Source organism: Poecile atricapillus, chromosome Z, assembly GCF_030490865.1.
Source record: "Poecile atricapillus isolate bPoeAtr1 chromosome Z, bPoeAtr1.hap1, whole genome shotgun sequence".
NCBI classification, from domain to species: Eukaryota; Metazoa; Chordata; class Aves; order Passeriformes; family Paridae; genus Poecile; species Poecile atricapillus.
Genome location: NC_081289.1, coordinates 103,628,329 through 103,652,909, shown reverse-complemented (window position 1 = coordinate 103,652,909; position 24,581 = coordinate 103,628,329). Strand labels below are relative to the sequence as shown.

The following is a 24,581-nucleotide window of genomic DNA, read 5'->3' as shown; positions in this document are numbered from 1 at the left end:
GTATTTCCTCCAAACCACACAGTCCCTGTAAGGATGAAGACAAGAGAAAAGCAACAGAAGTAGTAGGAAGGCAACAGAATAGACACTTTATAACTACAAATTTGCAAATTTTGGAGAGGCTCAGTTGCATAATTTGTTCTCATAATTTTTACTGATCTTAGAGTGAGGATAGTAAAGAAATGAGATTTGAGAATATTCTAACAAATCATTTGAGAAAACAACCACGACTGCTGAAAGCAGAGGTCTTTCAAATATTCAATACCATAGTGAAAGCATTGAAACTCCCTCCGATATTCCCAAAAGGTACGGAGCATTCCAAAGTTAATTGTTGCAGTTATTATGCACAACTAGTTGGACACCGTGTAAAAATTATTAATTTCAACTGTATATATTCATGTTGGGTAGGAAAATCCACAAATTTACTGGATCTTTCTATAAAATCCAGATTTACACTTATTAAATGTTTCCAGAAAAAAAGGAGGAATTATTTTACTTCATTGGTTACTGGCCTTAAACAGAGCTGGCCATACATCTCAGGAAAGCTTCAGAATGATAATATGTATGTTAGGATATGCTAATATACAACATTACGTGTAACAGATAAAATAAGATACTTCACTGTTGTGAACACCTTACCAAAAATCTGTGTGGCAGAACTCAGCTATTTGAATTAATTCTCGTATGAAATGAAAGAGAAAGTAAGCTGTGGACAGCCTAAAAATTCTTTGCTTTGCCTACTGGAATTCCCCTCCACTGCCATAATCTGACCCAGGCCAGCAGCCAAGCACCCACACAGATGAATGCTCAGTTACCCTGCCCAGCAGGACTGAGGACAGAGTAGGGAGATCAAAAACAGCCATTGTCAAGATAAACATAATGTAATAAGTGAAGGGAAAAACAGAGCACAACCACACCAAATGATGCAGAGCTGGTCCCACACCACCTCCCACAACCGCAATGATGACCAGCAAATATCAGATTGGTGGCTGCCTCGGAAGAAGCCCACATCCTTCCATCCTTCTTCATCTATCCCCAGTTTTGAATGCTAATCATGATAAGAGCTTTCTCTTTGTTCAGTTGCAGGAAAGTGTCCCAGCTCCGCCCCTTCCCAACTGCTTGTGAACCTTTAGCTTACACATTGGGAGCAGGGGTAGATTGAAAAGTGGAGAAAGCTTTGACATTGTGCAAGTAGCATACAGGAATAGACAAATTGTTAGCATAGTATCAATGATCTTTTAGCCAAAATCAAAGATATAGCACCATATTGGCTGTGATAATGAAAGCTAATTCCTTCCTAGCAAGGTCCAGTACAATTGCTTATGCAGTACTGGTGATTTTTTTCACCAATTTAAGGTAAGACTGCCTCTTAAAAAGCAGTTCACAGTCCAGTAATGACTTTTCAAAAGCTTTCTCTGCAGATCTGCTCACACTTGGATGTTGATATGAAAAGAACAATACCATGAAAACAGGTCAAAGAACTAGGTTTTCTAACTTATTCTCTTTTCTCTAACATTGAGACAGTACCAATAATTAGTGCATTAAAGTACCAATAAGTAATGCACTGCCATTACAGCAATTGCTAAAAGTCTCACTGAAACAAGGCAAAACCAGAGACCTTTTTAAATGGCATGAAATATGAGATTTGTACTTTGGCACCTCCATTGAGTATCAGGTGGGTGTACAGTCCATTTTGCAATCAGGAAAGAAAGACAGTGTTTTGACTGAAAATAATGCCTGTATCCCACATTAAGCGCTAATGCCAATTTACTATGGGAAAGAGGGAAGTGGACTTTTCTTGCTGCAAGCACTGACCATCATGGGACACCACACTGTGTCATGCAGCACAGTCACCACTGAAGGAGACCTGCCCACTCCGGCCTCACCCAAGGCCCTCGTGCCTCACACCTAGCCCTATGTGACCCATGTCAGGAGCAATTTGTCCCTGGGCTGTCATGGGCAAAGGATAGTGGCACCTTTTGGCTGTGTGGTCTCATCTTCCACAGGAACTAATTCCATCACACAGTGTGCTGAGGAGGCCTTGAAGAGTTGAGACTTTCCTTCAAGCTAACTGTCTGGGACACTGGAGTCTCCTTCACACGTGGAGTTGCTACAAATATTTGATCAAAACATGGGAGAAATTTTTTGTGTGAAATATAGCAGGAAGGGTGATACTGTGCTACGGCAAGCCCCTGTGCTGCTCCAAAAGGAAACCCTCTGGGAGTCCTTTTCTCGGCACGTGCACACAAAGCACCAAAGTACACAGCACTTCAATATTCCAGAATTCACCAATTCGCAATTCGTGCGCGCACCAATACGCACACACTCGTTTTTTCCCCTCCGAGAAGCCCGCAATTGACACACTTCGATCCTGTGTCCCCACCGTGGTGCTGGGCAAGGACACGTCCATCCTCCAAAGCCAGATGCCCGCGAGGCGCTACAAGGAGCCCGAGCCTGGGGTCCCAAGGACGGCCGCGTCAGGCCGCACCGAGGGCCCACCTCACGGCGTCCCGAGCAGCGGGCTCCGGAGGAGATGGACAGTCCCTCGCCGGCGGGTCCGGGGGCTGCAGCGGTGCCCGGCCACCGCCAGAAACAGGGGCCCGGAGACACGGCGGCCGCGCCCGCTGGACAGGAGGGAGCGCTCGCCCACACCGCTGAGGAAGTGACCGCGGCTGCGAGCGAAAACGAGGAAGCGGCGGATCCGGCGGCGCTGAGACAGAGAGGGTCCGGCCCCGCTCCGGCGGCACTCCGGCACGGCTCGGCACGGCAGAGCCGCCCGCCCGAGGGCTGCCCGCCGGGAGGAGGCGGCGGCGTGGAGCCCAGTACCCCTGAGGCAGCGGTGAGTAGCGGCCCCGGCCGCCAGCACTGGGAGCCGGAGAGCGACCGGCCCGGTGCCACCGCCCCTTCACCGCCGGGGACTCGGACGGGGCCATGAGCGGGCGGCGCTGCTGCCCCCGCTGCGGGGCTGGGGTGTCGTGGGCACCGGCAGAAAGGAGAGCCGGGGCGCTCAGCAGCAGGTGGGAAGGAGGGTGAAGAGCTTGGACACAGGAGGGTCCTAAGGAGCGGCGGCAGAGCGGGGCACTCGTGTCGGGGTGGGAGCGGGCGGCTGGCTGGAAACGCACCACCAGCCTGAAACCTTCCCGTACTGAAGTGCTTCGAAAAATAAATAGCACCAGCCCAGCGTCTCAGAAGTTTGAATCTAAAACTTAGGTGCAAAAGAAAATTGATTTTGCTTTGTCTCGAGACGTTACTGTGGTGGCAGGTTTTAAACAGAGCCAAGTGTACACAAAAGTAGGGCTACTGGCTGAATGGTGCCTGTGAAAGATTTGTGCCTGAAAAAAACCTTTTAAAATGTGAGTTTTCTTACGAAACTTCCCTATTTTGTTTCCAAGAAAACAACTATGGTTATTGTATCGCTGGAAGTGCTGAAAGAAGTCGATTCTACAAGTCTTGTGCCGGAGAAATTTCACTTCATTTTGCGTTCGCCAGCATTATTTCTGCAGTTATCTTTGTTGTCATTTTTTTGCACGCACTTTATGTTGTAGCTGTCTAGATTAGTTTGATGTTATTTTGGACAAAATTTGGACTATTGTTAGATGAAACTGTCCCTTATAAGAGTGGCAAGTTGAGTCCTAGTCTGGCCAAGTTACATGATATTTTGTAAAACAATTATTTAAAGTAAATTTAAATAGAAATTATTAATTTTTAGGTCATTAACAGTTTATAGGATTTTTTTTAATGGTTTTTTCCATTAGGTTTCTTTCATGCTCCTTTTATCCAGATTAGATCTCCTGAGTCCTTGGGTTGAATCCATGGAGTAATCCATGGATGCAGCCATCCGGTACAGATGCATGTGGTTTCAGCATGAAAACCTCTGTAATTTTACAGGCTTGAAGGCCATACAGAGTAGCAGGGTAGACTGAGACAGTTCTCTTTGAGGAACTGTGACTTTTCTTTTTTTTTTTTCTGTCGAGCATTGAGAGATAAATAAGGAAGTTTGAATATTCTTTGTATTGTCACAGTTATCTTGTGAGGGAGAAAGATTATAGTCATAGATATGTATATTTTAACTAAGAGTTTGAAAGCTGTGATTCTTAAAAAATGGCTGGAATAGATGAAAGTATATCATTCTTTTGCTTTTCACAATCTCTTGAAATCACTACAAAATACCATGAGAAATACAGGTGATATGTTCTGGTTTTTGTTCAGTTAAAAAATTTTAGCACTCTGTCTAAGCAAGGGTGAACTGTGCAGCTTTCCCTTTTGCACATTGTTGCAATTCTAATACAAGAGCAGAATTAGATCCGAAGTTACAGGAAGACAAAAACAAAACCAAATTTATTTTCAGAATTAGCTAGCAGTTTATGTTGAGCACAAAATAACAGTACAGAAGACTGAAGTTACATGCTTGTTGTAAGCACCTTTCAAGATACCAATGGCCAAAAAAAAAAAAAAAAAAGGAAAAAATCTAGAGTAATTTCTTTAGTCTCCTATCTTTTCTTCTGGATCTGTTAGGACAGAAGTATTGGAAATGGGAGAAATCACTTCTGAAAGGCATGATGTACAGAAGTTATGGTCTCTCAATGTTAATTTTCTCCTTATTTGAAGTTACACTTCTTCTTTTCTTCCTAATCCTTTTCCAAGATCCAATATTTAGCAGAAAGCAATAAGTCAAATGCCATTGCTGGTTTGAACACTATGAGTGTAAGAAATTCTGTTTGGATCTGAATCTACTTAAAACTCTAGGTAGTGTTATAATTTTTCCAACTTTGTACACTTTTGGGTCAGGGCCCAGGATCTGTTGTGCACACAGACTGTACCAGAATCTGCCTTCAGCTGCATGTGTTTAGCTCCAGAATAGCACAGCTGAAAAGGGGAACTTGTCCGGGTTTATATCATATTTACAAGGAATACAAGTGTTATCTATGAATGTGAGTAATAGTCACAGAAAAATCATTCTAAATGAGTCTTCTAATCTGTTATGTTGTGCTTGACACAAACCACTAGCTGCTTCTAAAAATTACTTCTTTTTTTCTTGAATGTAAACATGTGCTTAAATGAGTTGCTCCACTAGGGCAAGGATACCTACCCCACCCAAAGTCACTCTGTTACAGAGCTGAAGATGGACTTGCAGGTGGAGGAGGAGAGGGCAGCTCACTAGATGTCTCAGATGGCATTTCTAGAAAGGCCTTTACAAAAAACGTTTTTTAATATCTGTATTGCTTTTACAGAAAAATATTATTAATTTCTGCAGTTAGATTTAAACCTTTCAACCATTCTCATGAGAAAAAGAAACCTTGGGCTTTGCAGTATCCTTCCCTAATCTTTTGTACGGCATAGGATAGTACAGTATACAATTATTAATATTTATTTGAGGCATGGGAAAATAATTTTGATCATAAACCTCTTGCTTAGTATTTGCATTTTATTTTAAGGTTCCAGCAGCAAGGGTACATAGCTAATATTGTTTACCTTTTAATTTCATGACACAGAGTAATGTGAAGGCATACAGTTAAACAGAAGAAAACATTTCCCACTGACTTCTTCGTTGTATGTTGGGGTTATTGGAAAACATCAGCATTGCAAATGCAAGAAGTGTGAAGGAGCCTGTATGCCTCTGAAACAAAAAGAAAAAATATAGTATGTGCTGTAGCAAATGATAATTAATAAATAAATATTGTGTTTGACACAGAAATATTGCTTACCTCATAGAAATAAAGTACAATTTTGTAGTTTGTGTATGCATTCCAAATTTGAAATTAGGTTATAACTTCCTGTGCCTTTACGTACAATCATTAATGATACTTTTTAAGAGTGGCTCTTCTAAAAATGAAATCAAAGGTAAAAATACTTTTGAGACTCACAGGGATCCTAATTTTATGAAATGGCTTCAGTATATCTATGTTTGGACTAGTGTTATTTAATATCTTCATTAATGACAGACAAAAGATCAAGTGCATGCTCAAGAAATTTTTAGATAACACCAAGCTGAGATGTGCAGTTGACACACCTGAAGGCTGGGATACCACCCAGAGGGACCTGGATAAACTCAAAAAGTGGGGCCATGGGAACTTGAGATTTACAAGACCAAATTCAAGAGGCTGCATCTGGGTCAGGGCAAACCCCAGTGTCAGCACAGGCTGGGGATGAACAGTTCAAAAGCAGCCCTGTGAGAAGGCCCTGGGGCTGCTGGTGGGTGAGAGTCTGGACATGACCCAGCCATGGGCACTCCCAGCCCAGAGAGCCAAACGTGTCCTGGGCTGCATCCAAAGCAGCGTGGGCAGCAGGGGAGGGAGGGGATTCTGTCCCTCTGTTCTGCTCTGGTGAGATCCCACCTGGAACCCTGCATCCAGCTCTGGGGTCCCAGCACAGGCAGGACAGGGAACTGTTGGAGTGAGTCCAGAGGAGGCCACAAAGATTATCAACAGATTGATGATTGACAGAGCACCTCTTCTGTGAGGCTGAGAGAATTGGAATTGCTCAGCCTGGAAAAGAGAAGGATTCGGGATAACCTGGTTACAGCCTTGCAATTGAAGCCTGAAGGAAACCCACAAGAAAGATAGAGAGATATTTTATAAGAGCATGTAGTGACAGGACAATAAATGCCACACGACAATGAATGCCACAGGACAAGCAGAATGGCTTAAAACTGAGTTGGTTTAGATGACATATTAGGAAGAAATTCTTTACTGTGAGGGTGGTGAGGCACTGGAACAGTTTACCCAGGGAAGTTGTGTATGTCCCAACCCATATGTAAGTGTCCAAGGCCAGGCTGGGGCTGACCCTCAGTATGGGACTCTGAGAAAACCTGGTCCAGTGAAAGATGTTTCTGTCCATGACAGGAGCATTGAGTCTAGATGATCTTTAGGTCCCTCCAACAAAAGCCACCCTATGATTCTATGGTATGTAAAATGCTGCAAGCCTTCCCTTTATACCAGGTACCAAAGCAAATAATTAAAAATTTACATGTATTAGAACCTAAATAACCAGTGTACAGGAGTATGATTACAGATAGTTTGTCCAGTTTCACTATCACTCAGTGTGTAGTAAACTGAGGTTGGAATATGTTGGTTGACCAGCTAGGACTACTTAGTAATTTCTCCAGTTTTGCCCTCATTTGCTTTGTGATAGCATTCCTCCAAACAGATACGGATTTCTGGGTGTCTTGAGTGGACAAAATGTCCAGTAAAATTTCCAACAACTTTTCCTCCTTTAAAAATAGAAGTTTTTCAGTACTGACACTGAGCAGAAGTAAGATATGAGGTGCTAAAAGCTTTGATAAAGAAGCAGGACTTTTGGCATGGTAGTATGTAAATCCAGCCCTGTAAATTCCTGAGACAATATCTAGTCTATGGGTGGAGTTGAAATTGACAGGAAACACAATCACGATTGGAGGCAACTAGAGAAAACACATTCAGGAAGTGTTAGAGTAGGATATGTAGCAAGAGAACAGGCAATTGCTCAAATATTTTAATATCGCAAATCCTTATCTTAAACAACAGATTCAATGAAATGAGTAGGGTGTCACCATTTCATGCATGAGCCACAGCCTATCCCTGCCCTCTTGCAGAGACATTATCTTATTTTTCTCCTGTGTTTGTATAAAATAGTGAAGTAAATGACTGGGGCGAAAAAGAGGAGGAAACCACAAAACTTCTAAGACCAGAGCCTATAGAAGAAATAGAATCCAGAACATATAGAGACAGTATGTGTCTTAGCTAAAGCCAGTGTGACTGAGAACGTGTGGTATGCTAGATCTAAATGCTAAAATGTGTATTGCTGCCGACCACTGAGTATGTAGTTCTGCTTTTAAAAGTTCTAGTATCAATTTCAAAATTGGCTCACTTTAAAATAATTTTACAAAATGGATTTCTTGATTTTTTGATAGGGCTGCCTGAAAAGTTGATTTTCTTCATCTAGATTCAAAAACTGAGTTTAGAAATATGCTATAAAGACAATCCTTTCCCCCTCAAATTCTTGTAAAGTGCATTACAGAAAAGCATCAACTGAAAGAAAAAAAATTTTCATTCTTTTTTATGGAGAGAACATAGAAAATGAAGCTGGTATGTGTGTAATAAGGAGTTTCTTATGGTTAAGTTCCTACTCTGGAAAGAGACGAAATTTGATAACTTGAATCAAGTAGGTCAATCTATGCAAAAAACTCCAAACCTAAAATTTTGTCAAGTTGGTAATCTTTGGTATCACAGAGTCACAGAAAGGTTTGGGTTGGAAGGAACCTTAAAGATCATTGTCTCCAATTGCACTACCATGGGCAGAGACAGTTTTTGTTAAATCCAGTTGCTCAGTATCTGAAATACGGGGAATGTTTAGCAAAGGAAGCAGCACTAATATTGTCAACTTTGGCATAAAATTATAAATGTCACTGCTGCATTTCATAGAATTCATATGAATTCCACAGTGTTTTGCTCAGGAGTTAGTAAAGCAACCAGGATGTTTAAGATTATTTTTGCAAATCAGATAACTGGATTAACTGTCTTTTGAATCAGTGAGCATTTTGCTGCTCTGAAGTGAAAATGATCACTTAGTTAAAATAAGTATCAAGTGGTAGAGCACTTCTCTGAACAGTTTTGACACTCCAGAGTTGAGGTGGTCATTGAAGGAGGCTTTGAGTAAACTTTCCGTCCTCAGTTACCAGGCACAGTTGGCAAGAAATCTCATGCTGCCTCAGCTGCCCTTAACAACTGTGTGACAGTCATCATCCAATAAATGCATCAAAGATCTGGTCTGCAGGTATTTCTGTGCACAGAAGTGCAGGGGAAACCCCCCAGTATGGGATGAGTAAACTCAAACCCACTGGAACATGCCTTCTGAAGAGGATGCAGAGCTGTGTTTGCTTGGAAGCAGCTTTGTGTTGAGGCCAGGATGTTGCTAGTGTGAAATCCACTTGCCTCCAACTCTCAAGAGACAAGTTTCACCAAATGGAGGTGTCTTCTTTTATCCTGACATAGCAACCATCCATAGTGACAATTCTCAATGGACCATTTAGAGATGTAGCTGTTGATGCTGTGTGGAGAACACACCATGAATAAAGAGGCCTGTTGAAGAGCTGTTTTTTCCAGCCTGGCAGTTTGTCATGCAAGAGATAGGGAAATACTGCCTATTGGCCCAGAACAAACAGAGGCCAGGTGCATCCTCTTTCTGCCCAGACTGATAAATTTGCCTTGTCAAGACTATTTAGTTGGTCCAGGGGTTACAAATGGGCTTACTTTGCAGGATGGGAGGAGAGGGCTAATACCTATCTCTTTGTGTGTAGTATTTCTGGAACAATCTATGTTTTATGTGAGAGGAGAGGTTAGGTTTCAGTTTGTTTGCTGACTAAAATGAGTTATATCAATGAGAAGTATATTTTATCCATGCAGTTTGTCCTGAAGATAAAGGCTGATATGGGGAGAGATACAGACTTAGTCTTCTAGATGGCTGATTGGCTGATGCACTGTGTTATGGATAGTCTCTTTTGCAATGCAGTCTGTCTTTTATGTGTCCTCATTAATCCTAGTCAGGAAGAGCTGGTGCAATTGTTGGATGATAGTACTTTTTAAGAGAGGCATTCCTCTCCTAACAAAAATGCTGTTAAATTAAAAATGCTTTACTGGGGGAGTGTTGAGGCACTTGAACTGGTTGCCCAGAGAAGTTGTAGATGTCCCATCCCTGGCAGTGTGCAAGGCTATATTGTATGGGGCTCTGAGCAACCTGGTCTGGTGAAAGGTGTTTCTTCCCATAACTGGGGGGTTGGATCTAAGTGATCTTTAAGGTGCCTTCTAACCCAAACAATGCCATGTTTCTGTATTTCTAATTATTAGATAGATTTTAAGAAACTGATTCTTAATGTTGTCAGCCTGGCTGTGTGAGCTAGTCTCACATCTTCCTTTCAAAAAACAGAAATATTTGGCTCTTTTTCCGTACCTGTGTGAGTGTCAATTCTTTCTGGGTGTAATTATCTTCATCATTAAGACATGGTGCTTACAATGTGTGTATAGGAGAACATTTACTTGGTCTGTGCTCCTAGCAGAAGCTTTTTCCAAAAAAAAGGTAACATGGTGTGGTTTTTATAGATTCTAGGAAGTGGCACTGAGAAGGCTTGGCCAGTTCTGTAGAGCTTGCCTATTCCAGGAGTATGAAACACAAGTTATTTTTGTTCCTGAAATAATTTCTGTGCTTCATATATAAAGCAGACTTTAGATATATTTATGCAGACTGTTTCAGACGACAAAATAACCTTGGTCTGAAAGAGGAACCTGCCTAATTTTGCCACTCTGACTCATGGGGACAGCCATTGAGGCATCTATTCAGCAAAGATTTCAGCAATTCTAAAGATAGACCAGTAAATGTCAGATAAGGAATGACATATGATGGGGTCCAAGTGCTGTTGACTTGTTGCGTGCTTAACACTAAGTGAAGGCTAATATTCACGACTGAGAAACTAAGATCATCTATAGCCTCTAGACTTGGAACTAAGTAGAGACAGACCTGCACAAAGAAGGGGAGTTAATACCTTCATAATCGTTTTGGAAATGCCAGCCTGCAACAATTATTGGTTTTAAATAAGTTAAATGAAGACACTCACTGGAATGTAAAATAAACCTGTCTTTTGGGTCTGCCATCTAGTATGACCACAGTGGTCTTTACCTGAAACTTTGAATGAAATGTAGCATTTTGTCTTAGTCCTGTAAGGCTATAAAACTTGAGACTACTATAATAATGTTTAATTTCTCCTGGGTTGTTTTTTTTAGTGGATGAAGCTTTTCACTCAACTTCTGTTTGATTGTAGCAACTTCCTTCTAGAATTCATGATGCTTTGGTTATGTGATGTCTTTTATACCAGCAAATTTGCTAAAAATGTCACAAGGAAGGAAAAACAAAGTTATGGATTGTGGATCCATCCACACTGATCCTTCTGGATGAAGCCAGCCTTTCTCAGTTTTCATGGTAATGAAAATACAGAGTGCCATCAGCTCTCCACCCAAGACACTTTTTTGTATGTGTTTGGAAATTGGACAGATAATCCAGGTTTTGCCTTCCTGGAAAAATAAGAATGTTTTAAATTAATGTTTTTTGGGATAACAGTCTGATAGATCTTTGTCTGGAAACTTCTTTCTGAGTTGTGAAAAACAATAGACCATAGTGAACCTTAAAAGAAGATTTTGGAGTAATTTGGGGCTGGGGGGAAATTTAGTGATAGATGTGTCTTTGTTTTACTGTGCTATCACTATCTTGTCTCTAAGTTTTTTTATTGCTATTTCTGTAAAAACTCTTCTGTAAAAATGAAAATATATTCCACTTGGCAACATGCTATGCTGTCATATTTAATGTCACTGCAACTTTGAACCTGAAAATGTGCAGGCCATTGACTAAGCAGTTCAATCTCTTTTTAGTGATTTTAGTGATTTCTTGCAAGAAATATGATAATTTTTTTTTGTTTTGCTCTTCACATATTTTCACTGATTTTGTAAGGTCATGTCACAGCTCCCTCTTTGCAGTCATAGTGGGATCTATGGAATGTAAAGGAATTTTACTTTTTACTGTAGTTCTGGAAAGGAAATATATGTTTGAAAGAAAACCATAAAGGAACAATACATATATATGTGTACGTGTGTGTATTTATATATGTATGTATGTCTCAGTAGTTCCTGAAGGGAGGCAGTTTAAGATGCCTGAGTAAGACGTTTCTAACTGCATCTCAACACAGGCTTGCTTCCCACCACTCCCTCCCCCCTTTTTTTTCTCCCCAGCCTTGGAAAGAAGCAGTTATACCTGTAACTATTCTGCAGTCTCTACAGAGCTGCAGCTGGTCTTAATGAAAATCTGTCTGTGCCCAGAGAAGTTTGTTCACGTCTTGTCACAGCAGGAAAATGGGAGATTAGGCAGGGGTCTGCCTGCAGTATCTTAAATGTTTTCCTGCTGATGTATCTCATCCCAGTGGTTCCATTATTTATAGGGTGGTTTAATAGGAACTGATCACATTCGAGTACTTTGTCCAAAAGGGAGCAAGCTTCCCCATACAAATAATGCCACCTATTTGAGGTCTGAAATTCTTGGTTTGACAAGAGGTGTGTTTAGCAAGAGGCAGTGTTTGCATTTGTGACAGTGTAAGAGTGGAAAAGGAGGTAAGGGGATGATTACATGGTAATGATGTTGAAGATAATGTGCATATTTTTGTGTAAGTGATTTTGGTTTTTCTTATTGTAAAAGGAGAAAAAAAATTCTTTTGGTTTTGGGTTTTTTGGGTTTTTGTTTCTATTGTTAATATGTGTGAAAATCATAGGATTTTTGCTTTCAGGGAAAGAATTATTGTAATCCATAAACACCTGGCTTTTTTTTTCTTTCACAGTAGTGTTCTGAGCTTTTTAAAAGATGAAAGCAGAAAAAACCTTATTAGAAGAAAACTATGTGAAAGATTGCCAAAGACATGAGAGTCCCAAAAGAAAGGTGCTGTATAAGAGGGACAATAGAGTCTTAGCATCAGTGAAGAATGCTTTTTTAATTATGAACGTTCCTCCATGAGCTCAGTACAGAAGCTTTTATAGAAAAGCCCTGAACAGAACATGAATGCTGTGGTACTTTTTCTAAGCATCTGTTTGCCTTATAATAGGGCAGTAATTGTGTTGACAGGTCCAGTAGATTTTCCTCAGGAAATATTTCAATAGCTGGAGTGCCTGGAGTAGTCTGATGGTATCAGAATGTCAGATGCAGTTTAGAGTAAATGAGGGCATTTCTGGCATGTTTCAGTGGAGAAAAACACATCTACCTATCTGTCCTCAGTATTGATTAAGATGACTCCAGAAAGTTAATCTGTAGGACTATATTTTTTAAATCACAGTTTTTTGAAATTAATGATGATTTTAGGTGTGTTTGTGATACTCCAGTTCATTTTATGAATGGCTCCTTGATACAGGAATGGAGATAAAGATGTTTTCCCTAAATCTAGTAGATGAAATACCTATACCGCCTGTTTAGTAGGCAATTTTTTGTTTTGATATGGCCAAAATGCTAAGGATTTACATGAATGAGGGCATAAACTGTTTCCTCTTAAGCTGAGAAAGATGCTAGCTAGGCCACTAACTATCATAATAATGATAAAACATGAACCTGTTATAGACTGGGCAATCCCAAAACTCACTGATCATATTGTTAGATACAGGTTTTGAATTCCCCATCAGAAAGCTCTTCTGGGACAAAACTACCATATTCCCAATTTTTCCCAGAGAGATTTTAATTAAGCTATGTTTCTGGTAAAGAGTACATCTCAGTGTTTAAAAAACCTTGGCAGAAACACCAGTCACCCTGAAAGCATCACAAAAAATCAAAAATATCTGAAAGAAAGGAAATGCTTCTGAAACTGTTAAAGTAAAATATGGAACTTGACACCAGAGACAAGTTTTTTTACTATATAGAAGTGCTAAGGAAAGAACACAGTGTTGAAGAAATAATAAAAATGAAACTTGCTAAAAACTACCACATGCTTTGTGTATCTGTCAGCACTGGCCAGGAGCATGTGTGGAATAACAACAAAGTCTTTAGAGATGAAGAAGGCATATTTTAAGAGTCTGAAGTACAGAGTGAAAAACAAAGCAGCATAGCTTAGATTGTCAGTAAAAGGTTACAGAATTCAGAGATGAGTGTTTGATTGTATGAGGAAAACTTTTCATGGAAAAGCTGGAGAAAACACATGGAGGAGGCCCAAGCATAAGTGATGGAAATGTTGCTGTAGGGCTGTAATCTGAATTGAGACACAGTAGGTGCAGACTGAGACACAGTGCTCAACAAGGACACTCCCCTGAGGAAGGTCAGCAGCTCAAAGAAATGTGTCACTTTTCCCTTTTAGGCAGTACTACAGTACATCCCCTTCAGTGTGATGAATAGGACATTGTTTGAAGATGTCTACAAAAGTTGCAAAATCACCAGTATTACCAGCTGAATTACACAGGATTTCAAATGTTGTTCAGTAGGTCAGTAAGTTCACTCTAGTGTCCTGATCAAATTCTAGTTTGTTTGAATTACTTGATAAAATTATATTCTGCTTCACTTCCTGCCCTAATGACTTCCTTTTAGACACTTGCTGTGATCTTCCTTTGTTTCTGCATAATTTGCTCATAAGAACTCCTCTCCTAAGGTGTGGATAGAAATTAAGTCTTCATGTTTATGCAAAAAGGTAAAGGAGACATTTAGAGGTAATCTGATGATCAAATTAAGACCACCATTCAGCTGCCTACTCACATTGCAAGGTGATTTTAAGGATGCAAAAATGAGAATAGAATAGGAATTCAAATCCATTTTCTATGTTAAACTTCTTCAAATTTAGTTTCTTTGAAAGTGAGGTAGTAGTAATGGATTTATAATACTTCAATGCTAATTATGTCAAAGTGTACATCAGTTTGGAGTATACCTTTGAGGTTCTCCTTAAGCCCTGAAACTACCAAAATATTTAATATAGTACATCGAGTCACCATCAAATGTGTATTTCCAATTCTATGCATGCTGAATTTCTTTTAGCTTTCAGGTATATTACATAAGTTGAAAATGTAGAGATGAATCTTAAAAAAACTTCTACTGCTTTTCTCAGAGGCACACATCTTGATTCCAATAATCCTAATTAATTAGGAGCTTCAGAAAAATGCACATTCTCTTGTAATTAATGTTTTCCTGTGTATAATTTGAAGTTCCACAGGTGCTTAAAATATCACTCTGTCCTGGGACAAATTGTTTCAGTAAGCATATTTTCATCATTCAGCACTGTCTAATGAGCCTTATACACAAGAATGCGTGCAAGACATTTGCTTTAAGTCATGCTTCTTTACTTTCATACCTTGCTCACAGAATACTACCTTGAAAAACAAGAAAAGGTAAAAAAATAACTTGTCAAATAAGGAACATTTTTTGGTAGCACTGTTTCACCACTACAGAGTCTTGATCTTCTGTCACATTTCAGTCATTTTTCCATTTTACGTGAAGGAGTAAACTGATCAATCAGAAATGCTTGTCTCCTGCCACACTACAGTCTGGTCTTTCTAGAAAGATCCGTATTCCTATTTTTATTTTTTTTATGTTGGAATGGAGATCACTGCCTCAGTAATATTATACTCTTCGCTAGGCAAACTTTTCAACATAGCAATTATTATCCCTTCATCCTTGTCTACATATGAGATGAAATAGAATTAAGCTAGGTGTAGCAGTATGGTTAGCACAGATTTTTTCTAACACCTTCTAGGTGAATTTTCCTTAGTTTTGCTCATCTGTGCTGAGAGAATGTTTTGCTTCCTAGTATGCATGAAATGCATGAGATACTAAACTCTTGTGCTATGTCAGGAGTACCCTGCTGGGTTGATGAGGAAGCTGCCTGAGGGGAAGTGGGTGCCTAATTTTCTTATGTATTTGCGTAATATTTTTTTCTTTCATGTAGGATAAGTCTGATATTTGCATGCATTTGTAGCTTCCTTAAAAGTCAAATTTAAAGACTAAGGGAAGAGCTGCACCTAAGACCGTCTTTTGCTGTTATGCTCAAGCGCCTCTCTTGGGTAGCCAGCTGCACTTCCTACAGCACTCTCAAGGGTGAAGCCTTACACTCAACCCTATGGGGCTTAATCTCCATTTTACAGCTTCACATTTTTGACTGCACTGGCTTGAAAACTGCTGCACTGTCTGTGCACCTGGAAGAACTTAGAGGAGGAGAAAAACGAATTCAAGCATTTTCTTCTACTCCATTACTGATCCTAGAAGGGTACTACATTCCCTAAAAGAAGGCAAGATTTTGAAATTCCAACCAAAGAGAACAGCCATCTCAAATTCAGATATTCTTCCGAAATCGGTAAGAAGTTTTTTGTGATTATTTGCCTCTGTGAATGCCAGAGAGATGCTGTATCAGTCCAAACATTTCCTACCATTGCAAAACATTAAATATTCTTCACATATTAGAAAATGGAATAGAGAAACCTGGCCTGAAATATACCAATGGTAACCTATTTGTGCAAGTAAATCAGGCCATTGTTTTCTGAAACAATTGTAAATAAATAATCTGTGAAATATAAGAGATTATAAGAATCCTTCTGCTGTTCTTTCCATAACTGAGAAATATTCTTCTTATTTTAGAAAGTAGTTGTATAGCAGGCCTTCTCATTCTGAAGATTTAAGAGACAGTCCCTCACCAGTGCCAACAGTGACATTTCATCTAAATTGCAACCGGTGGATTTTTCACAAACACACACACACACACACACCCCCCACACCCCACCCCCCCCCACACACACCCCCTTCATTTTAAGATCTTGCTTCTGGCCAAATCATCCTGAAGAGTGTGTAGAAAATACTGAGATTAATCTGAGACAAAACAATACTCTGAGGAGTAGCCTGATCTGAAACACATCAGAATTAAAGTGAATTTAAATTTCATTAGCCATAAAGGTTTTTGTAGTCAGGGATGATGTGTTTATGCCCTCTAACCCTGTCCCCACTCAACTTTTATTTTATTAGCTGGTTTTTTTTGTTCTAAAGTTCTTTATCTTTCGCAAGTCTTAAATTAGAAGTATGGCAAAAAAATGAACTTTAATGAAATATATTAATGAAAATAAATTTCTACAGATGAAGAGTGTGGTAATATTTTTCTGTTGGATACTTGTTCAGTATGTATTACTGGGGTGTTTTGAGCAGGCACTGCAGTGCAGTACCGTTCTTGGCATGAGACACATTATGGGATTATTGTGTCCTTTTTTCCAAATTGTATATTGCTGGTGAGGAGCCAGTGTCGATCAGTCATGCATCCAAATTCTTTTCTTGCTAAAAACCTAGTCATAAATATGTTTTCTTCCACCATTCCTGAAAGTGGTATTGAAGACTTGGAGCCTACCTTCCAGCAGTTTTGCTAGAAGCTGGATGATGTATACTCACCTCCTAAGCAGCAGTATGTGTGGTGCATAGTGGAGTAAAAAAAATAAAAACATTACATGGGGATGCATGAGGGAAACAAGTAAGCAGGGGTGAAGGAAACAGGAGCTAGAAGATTCGAAACATCCATATTTGTAATGACTTTCAGAAAAATATAATCAAAGAGTCATAGAAATATTTAGGTTGGAAAAGATCCTTAAGATTATCAAGTCCAACTGTAAACCTAAGACTACCCAATCTACTACAAAACTATGTCCCTAACCACCAGTCTGTAGGTCTTTAAATCCCTTCAGGGATGGTGATGTAAACACTTCCCTGGGCAGCCTGTTCCAGTACTTGATAACCTCCTCAGTGAAGAAATATTTGCTGGCATCCAATCTAAACCTCCTCAGTACTACACAAGGCTTCTTCCTCTCATCATCTCACAAATAGGAAGAGACTAATTCCAGCCCTGCCTGAGGTGTCTGGCCCATGACACTGTCCCTTGCAGCAGAGTTGTTCTCCCCTGTGCCTTCCTAGGCGCCTGATGCCATGTCCTGCCAAGAGAGACATACAGAGTGATGGGGCATGCCTTGTGCTAGGAGTGGAAAAGTCAGCGTGGCATCAGCAGGCTGTGGGAGATGGGAGATGATGGAAGAGCCTCCTGATGGTTCTCCTTGAAGGCCTAAAAGAAGCAGCTGCTGCCCTGGGACAGGGCAGAGAGATGTGGGGCTCAGCTGGTGTGTGCCTCTATGTCTGCACCCCACTGAAGGACAGGGGAGGCATGGCAGAGGTGGAGAGCAGGAGGGAAGCCCTGATCTCCTCCACTCCTCCCAAGTACTCAGGCTGAGATGTATGTTGTATGTGGTAGGCTCTGGCAAGGTGCCAGCAGGGCCTGGGAGAGGAGCTTGTATATCTGCAACGCTAATGCCCCATACTTTTCCCCAGTCACCACCAGCTCAGCAGAGAGTAGCTCAGGGAGATGGTCAGGGACAAAAGAGGAACTTTCTGTGAGTGTTCCCTGCTACCAGTGCACTGGCACTCTTGCACCCACTGCCTCAGGACAGGCTCCTGTGGAACCCCCAGCACTGTGCAGCTGGGCAGGGGAAGGGAAGCACCGGCAGGGACTGCCCTTGTGCAGTGCCCCAACCTGCTGCTGTCCCGTGTGCCAAAGCTCGTAGAGCAAGCCAAGAGTCCTGATGGAGCCTGCATGCCTTGTGTGTGCTCCTGCAAGGGCCCTGGACAAACTGTGGGCAGACAGACACTGCTGAAAAACATCAACAGGTCACAGACCTTCCTTCCGTGGTGACATCACAAGGGTGTTAGACACTGCCTAGCCAGGAAGGCAGATGCTCCAAAATGGGCAGTCTGTTCCACAGGATGTTTCCCGTTGTTGAGCTTCACTAAATTCCTTTCATTCAAATTCCTTAGTGTTTCCAGGCTCCCTTGAATGGTATCACAGCCCTGTGATGTTTTAGCCACCACACAATTTTGTATTATTTGTGAACTTGCTGGGAATGTGCTTTCCCCACTGTCCACCACTGCAGTGAAAATCTTAAATAATATTGACCCCAGTCCTGATCCTGGGTTACAATACTATTAACTGACCTCTGAATGGGCATTGTATTACTGATGGCACTCCCCTGGCCCTGCATTAAGTTACTGAATGAATCTATTCTATTTGAAGAAAGCTTTGCCTCGTAGAGTCAGAATGGTCATTTTGCATGCAAAATGTTTGGTGATGCCTAACTGAGGACTGCCTTCTGTGTCTTCAGTTACAACTTTTCATTTTTTGCAATTAACAAGCAAAAGTTACATTAGTAGATTAGAATGGGAACTTAAACCAGTAACCTTTAGTTACAGATCACAAGAGTAATAAGTAACATGATGCACAAAGCTCTATTTTGTATGGTTGCAATATCTTTGCGACTTCTATATCTCCCTTATTTGGGATAGTAGGAGAAGACTGGAAGATCTGCACAGCATGTGGTTTGTCATGACTGGCCTGTCTAGTTTTTTATACTAGAGTGTGAGCTTTGTTGATCTCACTTTGTGTTACTCTCCCTCTTTCCTTTCCCGCATCAACCCTTTATGTATTCAGGGCATAGCACAGGTGTTTCTCTACTGTTTTTTGACACAAGCAGACGTGACAGCAAATCAGCACTGACAGATCAAATATGAATTAAGCAGTAGGCACAGACAGCTCTGCCTGCTGCGAGACTGCCAGGGAAGCTGGCAGTCATGTCAGTCTGACGTGCTGTGTGCCAAAAGGCCCTACATTAAGACTCCCATTCCTTGCTTACACCTTTGCATTATGGACCCTCTGTTCATACATAGTTATCCATAAATTCTTCTTCACTTTTCTTCATGTAACCTGGATGCACACTTTGGCCAGCTGCAAGACAAATGTGCTATTAACCCTGTTCCCATATAGCCTGAACTGTTTAATGCTGATTCCACAGATTGCTTCATTGCTTCCCTAAAATCATGCTCCATTTTATTGTGAAGGACACATATTTTAACTCCTATGTTCTTCACAACAATGGAAGCAAAAACTGAACTTCTGATCATTTTGTCCACTTCTAACCAAGCTGCTAGGAAGCAGGAAAAGAGAGCTGCTGGGATTTAGAAAGACAACTTCTAACAAGATAAAAATGAAAATGTGGTCTTTATTTGAAAAAAAAATAATTATTTGTCAATATATGTATCACCAACAAATGTATTAGCAAAATTGCCTCAAGCTATGCCGGGGGGGTTCAGGTAGGACATCAGGAGAAATTTCTTCACAAAAGGGGTTGTTAAACATTGGACTGCCCTGCCCAGGGAAGTTACTGAGTCCCCATCCCCGGAGGTGTTCAAGAAACAAGTGGACACAACACTCAGTGCCATGGTCTTGTTGACAAGGTGGTGATTGGTCCAAGTTTATCAATGATGTTAGAGGTCTATTCCAGCCTAAATCATTCTGTGATTCTGCAAACATGCTGCAGGTAAACTGCCGTATTACTGGTTTATCCTCTTTCTTCTACTGACGTTCATGTCTATGTCTTTGTATTTTCAGATATAGTATTCTGGGTCTGCTACTTGGAAAAGAAAAAAACATGACTTCCAGCACATCAAACCCTGCTAACCATTTGCCATACTTCTTTGGTAATATCACCCGTGAAGATGCTGAGGAGTATCTGATGCAGGGAGGAGCAAGTGATGGACTATACTTGCTCCGCCAAAGCCGGAATTACCTGGGGGGCTTTGCCCTATCCTTGGCCCATGGGAAGAAGGTTCACCACTATACAATTGAGAGGGAGCTGAGTGGCTCATATGCTATTGCAGGAGGCAAGTCGCATGCCAGTCCTGCTGAACTCATTAACTATCACTCAGGGGAAGCAGATGGCCTTATCTGTCTACTGAGAAAACCTTTCAACCGGCCACCAGGCGTTGAACCCAAAACAGGACCCTTTGAAGATTTGAAAGAGAACCTCATCAGAGAGTATGTCAAGCAAACCTGGAATTTGCAGGTAAAATCAGACTGATCTCGCCATAAATTAATCTTTGAGCTAGGAGAAAAAGAGACCGCTGTGTTTGTTTCCAGCTGTTGCTGCTGCTAGGTAGTATTTTTTCACAATGAAATCATACTGTTTGAGTTTTAACAGTGACGGTTTTTTCCTCCCCAGTACATGCAGTAACTTGGCGATAAGTGTAGTTACCCTGAAATTTAAACCCTTAGAATTTCTACAATGTCCTGGGCTAGCACAATCTTATCTACCTCTGCACTAATGTATGTCATCAGATTTGGACCGATGATTAGTACTTGTAATGAACAAGATACAGAAATGGTTTGTCTCATTGCTTCTAATTCTGTTTATTTATGGATTGATATGCAGGGAGGCATGGTGACATGATGACTTGTTTTACATCCTAGTCTCTTAGTTGGCCTTATTTCTCTGATTTAGGTTATGTCCAAAACAGAAATTGTTCCTGCAACAGAACAGTTTTCTACACTGCAGAGCACTACCTATACATCTTCAGTGCTGCAGGGATCAAGCAGGAATTTTCCATGTGGAGGACAAGACGTTGTATTTTTTTTCCTGAGAATGACTGTGAAGAAGCCAGTCTTAACATAGAGAAAACAGTGTGGGAGGCTGCAAAAGGAATATTATTTCACCTTGAGATGACATGAATTACCTTTACAAATTCATGAAGTTACATTAGGTTTCTAATCCCTCTCAGTGCTAGCAAGCAACCCTATGAATTTGGTTCTATAAAATATGTGGAGCAACCACCAAACTGGGAAAGCCCAAAACTTATACAACATTTTCTGTAACTTCTGAGGTTTACATTGTCTTCTCAGATGAGTCTGAACTCAGTCTAGAGGGAAGTTGATGAACTCTGGTTAAACACTGGTGAAACCAGTGGGGGTTGCCCTCAGATTCTGGGCCCAATTTAGAAGTGGTAGGTAGTAGACAAGGTTAGAAATGTCTAAGTTAATATTACTCGAAATAAGCTACTCTATAATGGGGACTGTTCTGTCTGGGAAAATTTGCATTGATGTCGTTGACATAGACATGCTGCAACAGTGCAAAGCACATTGAGTTTATTTTAGTACACTGCCACAGGATATGTAATTTTGAGGTATGTTTGAAATCTCAGACTGACACTAACTCTACTTAGCTATGTCTCATTAGCATAATAGTATGACTTTATTTTAAGTTTAAATACTGATATATCCATGGTTTTATTTATCCTTCTTTTATCCATGGTTAATTTTCCTTATTTTTCTCAGAGGTAAAGGGAGAACCATGGTTTTGTGTCTGATGTTCAGATTACCATGTTAGTTTCTGGTTTAAAATTTTTATGGCAACCATGCCTTCACACACAACAAATATATGCAGATTTTGGATGTCCCAAAACCAAAGTCCCAAAAGACTGGGAGTCTACCTGTCATCTTATTATTGCAGAAGATAGTTTGACTGTTTCACTCTGTTTTCACTGTTCTCTAGGGGCATGCTCTTGAACAAGCTATCATTAGTCAGAAGCCTCAGCTGGAGAAGCTGATTGCCACTACAGCCCATGAGAAGATGCCATGGTTCCATGGGAGGATCTCTCGGGAGGAGTCAGAACACCGTATCCTCATTGGGTCCCGAAACAATGGAAAATTTCTGTGAGTTTATTTTTCTGTGGTATTGCTGCTTGCCTTCAGAGTTACTGTATGCTCTTTTGAATAAATCCCAAATGAGACTGTGCCCTAAAATGTGGCTCATCCACAGTGAGGGCACCCAATTCAGCACAATTTACACGACATGAAGCTTCCTGCCCTAAGCAAGTCCCTCACTTAACTAAAGACGGAAAACTGTAACAAAAGCCTGGAACACCTGCAGGGGTGTCTGCTAGGGCTTGCTGGAACCAGTGCTGGACAGCCCATAGCATCCCCTGGCCTTTGCAGCCTGACTGTCAAAGCCTGACCACCTGCACCCAATACACAGGCTTATTAAACTGGTACAATTAGAGACATACTACCCATATTAGCAGCTGTTGGGCTCTCTATCTGTCAAGTCTCCCAGGAACAGGGGTGGAGCTTTGTTTTGTAGTTAAGCAACAGAATGAATCACATCTACCTTGACAGCACTATTTTGTATCTGCTGCTTATCCTCTGAATTTACCCAGCCTAATGATCTTATGTTTTCTGAGCAAATATGTGTCATTAGGGGATAGTGACTGACAATCATCATTTTGTGAGGACTAGACACAGGGTTTGGTTTTTTTTTTGAGAGTCCTCATTCGAAAAATATTGGTATTTTAACAGAGGTGTCTCTTGTTGCTCCCACCCCTCCACCCAGAAAGTATTTATATAAGGAGAAAAAATTAAGATTAAGAGTCATGGCCAAGTAAGGATCACTTAGAGCTGTATAATTTCTGAGGGAAATTTCATTACCTATCTATGTAGTTTTCTTTAGCACTCAGCCTTCTTGGGCTTTTTTAGAGGTAGTCCATAGTGGAACCCCACAAACAAGTGCAGGAAGGATATGCTTCTTCAGTACCAACTCTTTCACTTCACTGATTTTCTGTAATTGTGCCATACTAGTTGCTGACATGAGTGCAACCCTTGCGTATTTCCATATTCCAGTCTTAGTTGACTAAGACCAGTAACTCCTTTAAATCCTGTTCCCAGTAGAGTGAATTCCTGGGAGGTCTTAAGCACAAACACTTTGACTGTAGTGACATCTCATTTCTTGAACTCTCTTTTCTTCCCTTGGTCCTTCAATTCTTCTTGCTTCATAGCCACTCTCACCCAAGTAGCCATCCATGCCTATTTTCAGCCTCATATTCCCTATTGATGGGGGTCACATCCAGAGGGGCATTTATCCAGTTGCCTTTGATGCCATGTGTGAAAAAACATTCTAATAAACTTGTTACTGGTTTTGTTATACTTGTAGTAAAAAAAAAACCTGTTACAAAAGTTACAAAAAATTTGTGGAGCCGTATCTTTCTTTCCCCTGAGTAAGAGTTTATAAGATTTGATGAACTATTTGCTGTTAGAGATTACCAGCCCAGCATCACCACACAGCCTTTCCTTTTTCTTGCCCTGTGAGTTTGTTAGTTTCTTCTGCTACTTTTTAGACACAAGGTCTAGTAGTTGGAACAAAAAGCAATCTTTTCTTTTAATGACAATTTTACACCTAAAAATATATTGCTTTTTTGCTTTCTGTTTTAACACCTTTGCCAAACCACCTTTGTATCAGCTGAGTCATGATGCTGATCATATATTAAAACTGGCAGCTTTTCCAGTTTGCCTCAGGCACACATTGGGTTCTCTGTGGTCAAAATACTTCTTTTTGGGACAAGTCAGGGAGGGGGGACTAGGGGAAGGAAACTAGCTTTTCTTCAAATAAAAGGATCCATTACTTAGAAATTCTTAACATCGGGGATAGGTTTTGGAGTAAGGGAGTAAAATTTTTAAGAGACTTGACATTTTCAGCCTCTATTATAAACACTGGTACCTTTTTAATCTTCTTTAAGCATTCCTACTGCTTTGACTGGAAATATTTTCCCAGCATTTTCCTGTGTTCCTGAAAGATGGCCTGGGAGGCATATGTGATGCTGTTTGCAGTGACATGCTCAGTGAGTTGTGGGGGAGCATTCAGACCTTCTTCCACAGGACTGGTTATGTCAGTGGATCCATATTTTACACAGTTTTGATGGAAGTCAAGTGGCTGCTTTCATATTGTGGAGATATCATATTCTCCCATAGAAGAGAAAATGCTAATTTTAAGGCTCTGTTTAAACCATGAGAACTGCCACTGGAACTTAAGTAATATGAACTGCTAGTGTGTTGATCTTGGGTCCCTCTTATTAAGGATCAGACTGTTTCTGCATCTGTGGGATGTTTTCTGATGTATTAAGTGATCTTGCTATCAGACTTCCTATCTGGCCATTTTAGAGTGTAGTAACCACTCAGCTGCCATTTGCTCCTATGGTCTCAGGGAAGACACAGGGAGAGAACTTCATGTACCCCACTGTTCAGTAGCCAGTGCAAGAAGAGAAATAATGTATTGTTCATATGTTGAAATCTGTTATTTTACATTCCTGAGCTGTTCTACATCTCACACTCACAGACTTAGAGGTTCATCATAAATAACAGAAGATCTGTCTAATTCAGAGGGGTTTATTGCTTTCTGCAGTGGGTTGCCTAACATGAGCTTGCTCGGCAAGTGTTG

General features: G+C 40.7%; 1 protein-coding gene across 1 annotated transcript in view; it reads left to right on the top strand.

Annotated features, from left to right (window-relative positions):
* The first annotated feature begins 2,695 nt into the window (after window positions 1–2,695).
* Window positions 2,696–24,581, top strand: part of SYK (spleen associated tyrosine kinase) — a 49,853-nt gene continuing 27,967 nt past the window's right edge. Inside the window, exons 1-4 of the mRNA XM_058828280.1 lie at window positions 2,696–2,836; window positions 15,612–15,820; window positions 19,931–20,384; window positions 21,867–22,027. Of these exons, the coding sequence (XP_058684263.1) occupies window positions 19,971–20,384; window positions 21,867–22,027 (575 nt within the window). The 5' untranslated portion in view covers window positions 2,696–2,836; window positions 15,612–15,820; window positions 19,931–19,970. The remainder of the gene's footprint in view (window positions 2,837–15,611; window positions 15,821–19,930; window positions 20,385–21,866; window positions 22,028–24,581) is intronic.